The sequence below is a fragment of the Oncorhynchus mykiss genome, chromosome 15 (genome assembly GCF_013265735.2).
Source record: "Oncorhynchus mykiss isolate Arlee chromosome 15, USDA_OmykA_1.1, whole genome shotgun sequence".
Lineage (NCBI taxonomy): Eukaryota > Metazoa > Chordata > Actinopteri > Salmoniformes > Salmonidae > Oncorhynchus > Oncorhynchus mykiss.
The window spans coordinates 49784392-49796389 of NC_048579.1; the positions used below are offsets into that span (position 1 = coordinate 49784392).

The 11998-nt window shown below is 41.8% G+C and overlaps 1 protein-coding gene across 19 annotated transcripts in view; it reads left to right on the top strand.

The window, feature by feature from the left end:
• The window catches only part of foxp2 (forkhead box P2), a 114432-nt gene extending 103861 nt beyond the window's left edge, over positions 1 to 10571 (top strand). For 11 of the 19 annotated variants that reach the window (XM_036944505.1, XM_036944514.1, XM_036944512.1 and 8 more), the window contains 3 exons: positions 275 to 350; positions 1557 to 1891; positions 8043 to 8317. In XM_036944505.1, coding sequence (XP_036800400.1) covers positions 275 to 350; positions 1557 to 1891; positions 8043 to 8187 — 556 coding nt within the window. In that variant the 3' untranslated portion in view covers positions 8188 to 8317. Of the gene's footprint in view, positions 1 to 274; positions 351 to 1556; positions 1892 to 8042 lie in introns of all 19 variants that reach the window. The other 8 variants (XM_036944515.1, XM_036944516.1, XM_036944510.1 and 5 more) reach the window with 3 other exon arrangements.
• Positions 10572 to 11998: the final 1427 nt, after the last annotated feature.

The following is an 11998-nucleotide window of genomic DNA, read 5'->3' on the forward strand; positions in this document are numbered from 1 at the left end:
ACAGTCAAGTGGTGTAACGGTACAGTATTACCACTAATAATCAGCCCTGTAATACAGTATATGGTGTATGTTCAAAGGCTGCCAATCATTCTAATGTGATTTAATATCACAGCTATGAGGAGAAATACGTATTTTAAATGTTACACCACTTGACTGTTTCACTGTTTAATATACAATGATATTAGAATTAGATAAAAAAAAATATATATATGTTGCAATATGCCATTTTGTAAGAACGTTTATTTCAAAATGTTTTGTGTATTTGTGTTTCCTGGTGTAGAAGCCCGACGCTTGTGAAGAACCTTCCCTCCAGCCTGGGCTATGGAGCTGCTTTAAACGCCAGCTTACAGGTAAACACCTAGCGTTAACCTGCGGTTGCTCTGTCAGATCCTGTACGCTAGACAAAATGTGACTGATTCCCCTCCATTGTATCGTGGGTACTATAGCCTACAGCTGTCTATGTGTGTGGTTTCTGTGTGGTTAAATGGAAGTAGTTCTTAAGACCTCGGCCTACTGTATTGTATGTTCATTTGTCAGCAAGGGAGAGGCGGAACTTTCCTCTCGCTCTCCTCTCTCTCCTCTCTCTCCCTGCCTCTCTCGCTCTCCTCTCTCTCCCGCCCTCCATCTCTCTCCATCTGTCTGGTTGATATCAGTGAGAATGGAGGCCACCCTGTGGCTAGAGCAGAACCAGCTCTTTCTCTCTCTCAGCTTGACTACAGGCTCAGATTGATAGCATTTGCATTCATATTTATCCAAGCTGTCATAAATGATTTGGCTTCAATGCTGTTGGCCAGCCAGCAAGGTGCTCATGGCAAAAAACTTTACATTTTAATCGCAAATATAACTTTAATGCGCAGGAGGCAAAAGTGTCAGGAGTTCTATATCATTTTTTTGGTCTGTTTAATAATCATCGAAAGATGGGGATATCAGCGACGTTAAAAATCTTTCATTGTGTGGAGTTATATTGAGTCGAATAAACCATCAGTGAAAACTATCCAATCATTAGTAATATAAATCCTCTAATAAGCATACAGTTGTTAGCATAATAGCTTGTCTCAAGTCTTCACTAGTATTATCTGCATATTAAAAGTTATATATCTTGAACGTTGATTGCTGACATGCAAAACATTTTTGGGACAATATCAACAATGGACTATTGAAACAAATACAAAAAGATCGTTTTTGGATGGAATTTTCTTTTAAGTGCGAGGTTTATCTTCATGGTGGCCTGTAATATGAATACCCAGTAGTCTCTAACTTCTCTCTCTCTCTCTCTCTCTCTCTCTCTCTCTCTCTCTCTCTCTCTGTCTCTCTCTCTCGCTCTCTTCCTTTCTCTCCCTTCGCTCTCTCCATCTCTCACCTTCTCTCTCTCTCTCTCTCTCTCTCTCTCTCTCTGTCTCTCTCGCTCTCTTCCTTTCTCTCCCTTTGCTCTCTCCATCTCTCACTCCCTCCCCTCTCTCCATCAACATCCCCCCCTTCTCTCTCCCACCCTCTTCCTCCCTCTTCTCTACCCCTTCCTCTCCCCCTCTCTCCCCCTCTCCCTTCCTCCCTCCCAGGCGGCGCTGGCTGAGACCTCCCTGCCTCTGCTGGGGAACCCTGGTCTGATGAACAGCAGTTCGTCTGGTTTAATGGGAGGCAGTCCTCATGGTCTAATGGGCGGGAGCCCCCCTGGTATGCTGGGCGGTAGCCCCCATGGATTGATGGGTGGTAGCCCACATGGATTCATGGGCGGGAGCCCCCATGGGTTGATGGGCGGCAGCCCCCCAGGAATGATGGGTAGCAGCCCCCCCAGCCTGCTCCAGTCCAGTCACGACGACTTGAACGGATCACTGGATCACCTGGACACCAACGGCCACAGCAGCCCTGGAGGATACTCCCCACAGGCACACATGTAAGTAGCACTCAGTGGCTTCTCGTTGGTGTCGATTCACGCACACGCACACACACACACACACACACCTACCTCAGTGTGTTCACTGTAACACAGAGAGTTGGTGACAGACCTCCCCCTCTGTTCCATGTACCAGATGATACAGTAGCAACAGTGGATCCCCACTCTCCCCATAGCTGTCTTTTGTTAGCATCGTAGCTTGTTAAAAGTCTTTACTAGATTATAACATAGTGGGAGGTTTTTGGGAGCCAATTTGATTTTAGTACTAAATCACCAGCATATTTTGGCCATATTTTTTTCAAAGACATCTTCATTTCAATGACACATTATGCCACACCTGAGGTGAGGTTTACACACATGGCTTTCAGTTATAACCTATAAAAAGATGATAATTACACATTTGGTTTGAATTACTCCAATGTCTGTATTGTAGGGGTTTAGAAGTCATATTTTATTCAAGACCGTCCATATTAATATTTAGCAGCTAACTGTGTCATTAATTACTTTAAAATCGTTGCCTTCTCTATCTTTTTTAATGGAGGAGCCCAGAGAGCGGGCCGTTAAAAATGGATGTCATGTGGATTTCAGGAATGTGTATGTTACAAATGTGCTCTCCCTCTAACCAGTGATGTCACACGTGTCACTGTAGTCCATGTTTACACCGCCAAAGATAGAAAATGAAGCAACAGGGGCGCTGTATGTGTAGTCAATACTTCCTCCATCCCCCACACACTTCCTTACCCCCCCCCCCCCCCCCCATTTGAAATCAATGATGCAAGCCCAGCCACAGTAGCTAACATCTCTGGAGTAGCACTGGGAATTAAGCCAATTCTGTATCTAAGAAGGGGACTGGCTGTTCTGAGAGGAACTGGCCTAACCCACACATTCATTTGTTTGGATGTGTTTATTCCTTTCGGAAATGGGCCAGAGTAAGGGGGACAGGATCCCTGTGTATCCACTCCCCCAGGTTGTTGAACTTTTAATAACGGACAGAACAAGAGACTCTCTCTCTCAGACGACTTCGCCTCAGTGTGAGGGGTTGTTGTGGAGGCTGCCGCCACGACCGCTCTCCGCCTTTACATGGCCGCCTTTACATGGCCGTTGGAGACTTTTATCTCCCTCACCAACTTCAAACATCTGCTATCTGAGCAGTTAACCGATCGCTGCAGCTGTACATAGTCTATCGGTAAATAGCCCACCCATTTTTACCTACCTCATCCCCATACTGTTTTTATTTATTTACTTTTCTGCTCTTTTGCACACCAATATCTCTACCTGTACATGACCATCTGATCATTTATCACTCCAGTGTTATTAACCTGCTAAATTGTAATTATTCGCCTACCTCCTCATGCCTTTTGCACACAATGTATATAGACTCCCCTTTTTTTTCTACTGTGTTATTGACTTGTTAATTGTGTACTTACTCCATGTGTAACTTTGTGTTGTCTGTTCACACTGCTATGCTTTATCTTGGCCAGGTCCCAGTTGCAAATGAGAACTTGTTCTCAACTAGCCTACCTGGTTAAATAAAGGTGAAATAAAAAAAATAATAAAAAAAAATCCTCAAAATGGACGAAATGTGCTTTTATGAGTGGGCTCTCTGGCCTGCACTTGATAATGAAGGGAGAGTAACACTAACTAAAGAGTACATGGCGTACCAGCCGGTCCTCAGGAGAGAGCAGGGAAACTTCACAAATCAAGTGAATCGAACAATTAGACAACCCCCCCCCCCCCCCCCCCACACACACCTCTAGAGGTTAATGCTATCAGCCAAACAGCGACTCAGATAGCTCCAGGCATGTTACCATTTATGTGTGTGTGTGCCCTCCAGGGTATGCTTTAGAGGAAAAGACTAAAGAAGACAGGAACTAGATGTGCTAGCTAGAATCACAGTACATTAGGGTGTTGCTAAAGTAAAAACAGTTTAACTTTGAATAAAAGAGATGTGTTTTTTATGTTGCGTTATTATCTAAGGCCATTAAGTTGTTGTATGTACTTTATAACACTCAACACTCCTTGATAACCACAAATAACCCATGTTCAGATGCTATCAGATGCTATCATGTGTGTCACTCTGCCCTCTGATCGTGCCCCCACCCCTCGTTAACTTACGACACATAGCTAATGATGTTATTTGCGTCCCTGCCGTGCCTCATGCAGAGCGGGATTTACCAGGGATCATAATCTGCCAGTGATAGTGATGAGTCTCTGTCCAAGATGCACTTATGAACCACAGACACACACAACACACACACACACACATGAACGTCACGCGCACACACATAGCTGGTATTTATCAGACACAGAGCCTAGGCATTTAGTCCAGACTTCATAAAGCCAGCTAGCCATTAACGACTGAATGACTCACTCTCAAAGCCACAACGAGGACTAATCATTTTTCTCCTTTCTTTTATTCATTCTCCAACCACACAAGCATGCTAGTGGTTTATAATGGATGCAAGTGAAAGCTGTGAGCTATGCCTGTGACGATGAGGGGCAAGGGTTGTGCTGTGGGTGTCTAATAGCTGGGCTACTGACCACCGTCTGGTCCTGCCTCGTGCGTCTCCAATTGGTATTAATATCGTCAATGTAGCATGTTTGTTGCAACATGTTAAATACAACATGATTTATTAGAAAGCTGGAGGGAGATCACCAAGGAGTTGAATGTACTTCAGAAAGTATTCACACCCCCCTGACTTTTTCCACATTTTGTTGTGTTACCAGGTGGGATTAAAATGAATTTCATTGTCAGTTTTTTGTCAACGATCTACACAGAATACTCTGTAATGTCAAAGTGGAAGAAATTTTTCCCTGTCGTTTCTTTTTATCCTAAAAAACTCCCTAGTTCTTGCCGATGACAAGCATATCCATAACATGATGCAGCCACCACCGTGCTTGTACATGAAGAGTGGTTCTCAGTGGTGTGTTGTGTTGGATTTTCCTCAAACAGAATTCTTTGTATTCAGGACATAAAGTTTATTTCTTTGCCACATTCTTTTCAGTTTTACTTTAATGTCTTATTGCAAACAGGATGCATGTTTAGGAATATTGTTATTCTGTTCAGGCTTCCTTCTTTTCACTGTCATTCACTGTCACTGTCATTTAGGTTAGTATTGTGGAGTGACTACAATGTTGTTGATCCATCCTCAGTTTTCTCATGTCACGGGCATTAAACTATGTAACTGTTTTACGGTCACCATTGGCGAAATCCCTGAGTGGTTTCCTTCCTCCGACAACTAAGTTAGGAAGGACGCCTGTATCTTTGTAGTGACTGGGTTCATTGTTACACCATCCAATGTATGATTTATAACTTCACCATGCTCAAAGGGATATTCAATGACTTTTTTTTTTACCCATCTACCAATAGGTGTCCTTCTTTGTGATGCATTGGAAAACCTCCCTGGTCTTTGTGGTTGAATCTGTGTTTGAAATTCACTGCTCGACTGAGGGACCTTACAGATAATTGTATGTGTGGGGTACAAAGATGAACTAGTCATTCAAAAATCTTGTTAAACACTATTATTGCACACAGTGTTAGTCCATGCAACTTACTGTGTGACTTGTTAAACACATTTTTACTCCTGAACTTATTTAGGCTTACCATAAGAATGGGATTGAATACTTCTTGACTGAAGACATTTCAGCTTTTCATGTTTAATTAATTTGTAATTTCTAAAAACATTATTCCACGTTGAAATGATGGTGTGTTGTGTGTAGGCCAGTGACACAGCATTTAAATTTAATACATTTTTTTTATTTTGTATTTTTTATTTTACCCCCTTTTTCTCCCCAATTTCGTGGTATCCAATTGTTAGTAATTATCTCATCGCTACAACTCCCATACGGGCTCGGGAGAGACGACGGTCGAAAGCCATGCTGCACTGCCAAGACAGCCGCACCAATGTGTTGAAGGAAACACCGTGCACCTTGGTTAGCGTGCACTGCGCCCGGCCCGCCACAGGAGTTGCTGGTGCGCGATGAGACAAGGATATGCCTACCGGCCAAACCCTCCCTAACCTGGACGACGCTAGGGCCCACGGGCCTCCCGGTTGCGGCCGACTGCGACAGAGCCTGGGTGCAAACCCAGAGTCTCTGGTGGGACAGCTAGCACTGCGATGCAGTGCCCTAGACCACTGCGCCACCCGGGAGGCCCCAATTTAATACATTTTAAATTCAGGCTGTAACACAAGAAAATGTGGGAAAGTCAAGGGGTGTGAATACTTTCTGATGGCACTGTATATGTTTTTTGTAAAAACATTTATTGGGAGAGATTTAAAAAAAATAAAAATAATAATAATAATAATAATATCAAAATATCAAAACATATGTCTGTTGATTAGAATGGTAGCTCTGACTATGAATATTGTGCATTGTTTTTATTTACGACAACAAATGCAATTCAATAAATGTGTTACCAGATAACTAGAATGAGTGTATATAAATGAATCCCAGATAATCGTTTCATCCCTCTCTTCTGGAGGGGAGAGTTCTGTTTATTCTGGTTTCTCCTCTTGAGTGTGTGGGTTGAGAAGGGAACAGAAATATTCATCACGCCGCCTAGCATCCTAAAAAGGCAAAGCTTCTCCTTCTAGCTACCACATCTGAATATGAATTTATTTTGCTATAAATATTAAAGTAATCTGTACCTTTTAAAATTATTTTCAAATTCCTCCTGCCATTGATGAAGGCAACCCAGGAGATGGCTGCCAGACATGTTCTAATACAGAGAGTACTTGATAAGGATCTCTCTCTCTCTCTCTCTCTCTCTCTCTCAGTCCACAGGGATTCCCTGATGCATCCGACGTGTCAAAAATAATTAGGTTTTGTCAGATTTATCATCGCAACCACAAACCCTTTCCCTGAGTAGGGCCCCGGATCATGTTAAGCCTTGTTTGTGTGTGACAGCATTATTGTTCTTGTTAGTAGCCCCGCACATCCGCGCCACACTCTGTTGTTCCGGAGGGGGGGGGAATGTCCCCACTCAGACCGGTGTTTCAGTGTTTTCACACTGCGCTTATTGACAGTGGCTAAAGATGTTCATTCATTTAGAGTTGAAAACATGTATCATGTATGTCCGACTGAACTGCCGAGGTGAAGCTGATTAATGGCGGAGACTAGCTGCAGGTTTTTCCCTCTGGAGGAGCGACACGCACGCCCCTCTGCATATTAACGACGCATTGCGCTTTCTATTAACAAGTTAAAGTAAACTTGACTCCCCTTGCTCCGGGGGACTAGAGGGGATGAGAAATTCTCCATTATTTAGTATGCAGTGTGGTTTTTTGTGTGTTTTTTTTAGATATATTTTAAGTCAACCAGGTGCCATCGGTGAACTCTTGATGGCCAACCATGTCTGAGTATAAGCCGTTGTCACATTTTGGTCATAAAAATGTTGATGCAATTGCTTAAGACTGGAAGTGATGTTTCATGTTGAACTATCCTTTCACAAATACTATGGTTGTTGTTACATGCTGTTTAGCAACGTAATTCAGGCTGATGTCCGTTATTGTCATCAAATGTTATTAATGTTTTCTCTGAAAAAGATGAATATACTTTATGTTTATTAATATGGAATGTCTAGTATACATTCTGTAGAAGAGGGAGGCTATTTGAGTGATTTCTTAGTTGTTGTTTTTTCTGGTTCCATCCCCTGTTAATTGTGCTGAGGGGCTTCTCCCTCACAATCTTTCTAATTACCTTTAACAAATAGCAGCGTGATAAAATATGTGACCCAGGGTGAAGGGTTGATTCCATAGAGCCTTATACGCGAACAACTCAGATATTCATAAGAGGATCTCTCTGACTTCACCACCACTGTAGACCCCCGTCTGCACCTCACTGACCAACCACCAGACAGACAGAGACACAGGTTTAGTTCAAAGCTGTGTACTCCAACACCTTGGTAGTGCATGGGTGAAATCAGGGCTTGTGGCACTCATTTGAATTTCAACCAGCCTAACTTCTCACTTAAATCGTAGTTTTTGTGTTTAATTGTATGGGAGTTCACACATTCACGACTGTACGACAGTAGCTTCTACCTGGGTGGACTATGGGACTAAGGCACACTGGTGGACCTGTAACAATTTCCTACTCTATCGTTTGTCTTTATGTATAAAATAATTAACAACATATTTCATCCATTCCTTTCCAGGTCAGCGATCCACGTCAAGGAGGAGCCGTTGAACATGGACGACAATGACTGTCCGATGTCGCTGGTGACGACAGCCAACCACAGCCCAGAGCTGGACGACGACCGGGAGCTGGAGGAGGGCAACCTATCAGATGACCTGGAGTGACTACTGGAGTCCCTCCCACTACTACAGGCCCCTCCCTCCACCTCCGTCACACTGTCCTCCTACCTGTTTCCTCACAGGCTGCCCTCCTAGAACCTGCTAGAACCAGAACCACTCCTCACCCAGAACCAAACAGATGAGACCACAGCTGACTCTCCTCCTTCCCGACCCGCGGACTGGAGTATTTATTGAGCATGCATCCGGAAGACGAGGCCCGAAGGAACTCTTTGTTGCAGCCCTTTGGGATCCCTGACTGAACATGACAGGCATGAGATGTCTGGTTTTTAAAACGACTTTCAGACCTGTTAAATTAAGATGGCTTGGCCACTACATACACACCGACAAACACAGAGGCTCATGGACGGAAAACGACAAAAACACGAGTCGAGAAACCCGTTCTGTAGAAAGCTAACGGCCTCTTATATACTGCCAAAAAAATATGTTGAATTTTGTGAATATCAAAAGCCCTCACAGTAGTTGTTGATGTTAAAAACAATTGCTGGTTCAATTCAAACGTTGTTGCTCTGTCCATCATTTGCACAGGAGTAGTATCAGAAATTAGTGTCACTGCCTGTATGTTGCTAAAAAAAAAAAAAAAAAAAAAAAAAAAAAAAAAATATTTTCTTTTCTTTTAGCGTTCTACTTTTTGTATTTTGATTTCTGGCACCACCAACTGTAAATGCCATTTCCTGTTTCCCAACAGTAACAGAAGCACGGTATCAAGACTGTTGCAGCTGTCAAAAAAGTAGGCTTCCAGTCTGTATCTGTTTGTGATGAAAAGTAATTAACGTGACATTAAGTTTGAATAACTTAACTGTTTGTGTAAGCACCAACCAATACGGGGGAAAAAATGCATTTCTGCATATTCTTCTGCTGTTCTCTTTTACCTCCTTGTTCTAAAGCTTTGTCTACCTGCAAACAGTCACAGGCAACAGCTAGAAACCAAAGCCAACACTATCAATGGCCAATAGCTTAGACAGAAGCCACCAGACTCTTTGGTCAGCCTTCTGTGACTTTAACTAGTACAAAGAGACGCTTTCCACAAACTACCTTCGAAGTAACCTCTGGGATCGTTTCATTTAGCCCTGTACAAAGATGATTCAAGAACAAAAAATAAAAGATTTTGATGTGTAATTTGATAACTCGTAGTGTCCACTTGGGTTTTAGGGCGAGAGAGCAGTATCTCCCGGGACCAGAGAGAGGAGAGGAGATGTGATATGTAACTACAAGCTATGTGATAGGGACTGGTAGATAAGCAGCTGTACTGCAAACGTGGATCATGACCAAAACAAACATTTGTGTGTTCAATGGAAGTGCAGAAAATTGTGTTGTTGTGAAGATTGTTTTTGGGGGATTTTCCGTCAACCATCAGGTCATAGTTTTTTCGAATCGAGTGAATATGTCATGTTCAGTGGGACTGTCAACTATGTCATGTCTTATTTCCGCGCGGTTTGTTTTGAGCCGCGTTTAAAACCGAAACTGGAAACATAGAAACCAAACATTTAAAATATCTAGTAAAGCCAAATAAGTCATAGTTTCAAGTTGATATGAAATGGTGTGGCTTGGTTATCACATAAAAGCAAATAATACAGCCATTGTCGAAGAGGGATATCAAAGGTGAAAAGAAACATTTTCTAGGTGATATTTGCTTTATTCTATGGTTTAAATACTTCATTACTTAGCTTCTTAACTACATAGATACAGTCAGTGGTAGCGTAGGAGAAGCTATCTTTAACTGCACTGAATTCTGTATAGGGTAGGCAACTTGTATATCACATTTGAGATTCTAGTGGCAGGAACAGAACTTAGTGATTGCCTAAAAATAATATATTTCATTTCTCTCAGCTAAATGACATCTAGAAAAGTGGATGCTGTTGCTTTAATGGCCATTTCTGTTTTCAGTCAAACCAAAGTTACACAAAATTCTGCCTCTGGTTATGGGATACTTATGTTATACTCTAGAAATGACACACACAAACGCTTTCAAAGGCTCACACGCACACACAGTCCTGTGTTTTCGGTCTGCCAGTTTTCCCGGTCCTTGTCTTGGTAGCTTTCAGATGCAGAAAAACAGATACTGTCAAATAACTGACTGAGTCGTGTTGTATTTTAACTGTCAGTGTGTGTGTCTGGAAACATACTCTGCATATGTTGTTTTCAAGTGTTGTGCCAAGCCCAAAAAAAGTTGGCTGCTAGAGCTTAGCGCACTACTACATAGATAACCAAACACACGTTACACACACACACACACACTCATGCCAGTTCCACTTCAAGAGGGTGCTGGGCCCAGGAACAAAGCTTCTCCCATATGTACTTTGACGGAGTCAGCAAGAAAATGACTTGAAGACCACGTTCATAATAATCTTATCACACCAAATATAAAGGAACACGGCATCTTTCAAAAAAAAAAAAAGGATTCTCCCACTTAACCCCAAAAAAACGAAGGCTTTCTATAAATAATAATAAAAAAAAAGGTTCTACCTCTGCACAACCAATTCACAACAATTAAATGGCAGATTGCACGTCGAGTTATTAGAGAGCCACAAGAGCTGTTACACTTTACTCAAACGGTCACGGCTCGACGGACAGTTTACATTCCCGACGTCAGACACGGAAGAAGATTAGTAATTGTCATAGGTTGTCCTCAAACATTTGTAGAATGATCATGTAAAAAATACCTTTCAAAGGAATATTGTGTTTTAAAATGCATGTCTAAAATCATTTGGTTGGACTGGAAAACAATCACAAATACAAATAATGTAAGAAATACAGATGATCGGGATGTTGACCTAATGCATCAGAATGCACACCTCGGCTATGCTGTTTGGGAAGGAAGACACCGGCCGGCCACAGAATGCATATTACCTGTAGATTTTGCATGGGTTTTGTAAAAATAAAAATGTATAAAATAGTTGCTTGCACATAATACCAGAAAGATCTCCAGAACTGCAATCTGCTCCTCCACTAGATTTTAGGATTTGTCTGGATTTTCTGGGATGATTTTGTCTGTATTTTGATAACTGTGCATACTAATGTAAAAATGTTGGTGGACCCATAAAATTTACCAGATTTTTTTTCTAAGTGGGGGGAAAAAAAGAAGAATCAGTGTTTCTTTTCTGAATTTCATGATTTTTTTTAATTTTTTTTTTACCTCTCTCTCATTGCTCGCTAAGAATAGCAAACCTGCTTTTTTTCCCGCATCAGCTTTGCGTAGCTGTAAGGCTTAACCTAATGTGTGTATTTATTGCTTGTACCTCTGTGCATACTTTATGAAGCATTATGTCAGGCAGTTGAGTCCTGTATACTTTCTACTACTATCATTCTCTAATAATTGGGAATGTGACCCCCCCCCCCCCCCCCCCCTATGTATACAGTAAATTGGGACTGTAGCAAACACATGTTTATGTAATTGGTGAATACATGTTATGTTTCTGTTTGATTCCTTTATGATGGAGCTCATTTTTGATACTTTCATTACCGTGTACTGTGTCCGATGCGTTTAAAGATTCTCGGACATTAGAAAGTCATGGTTGAGAATTGTAACAGTCGTTATTATTTTCTGTATTCATGGCTTTTCACTGCTGACTAAAATAAAGGACCAAAACTAGGATTTGAAAAGCAACTGTCTGCCTCCAACTTCAGGGAGTTCTTGCTTTTTTTTGTGCACCTATATATTTTATTCGACAAAGTCACAACCATGAAAAATCGAGCTGGCGCTACGCGTTTAATGTTTCAGGACTGTGCTACTTCTGAGAATGATCAACAAAAAAACAAAAAAAATGTGAATGTGTATGTTACAAGGCTTTGTTCCAGA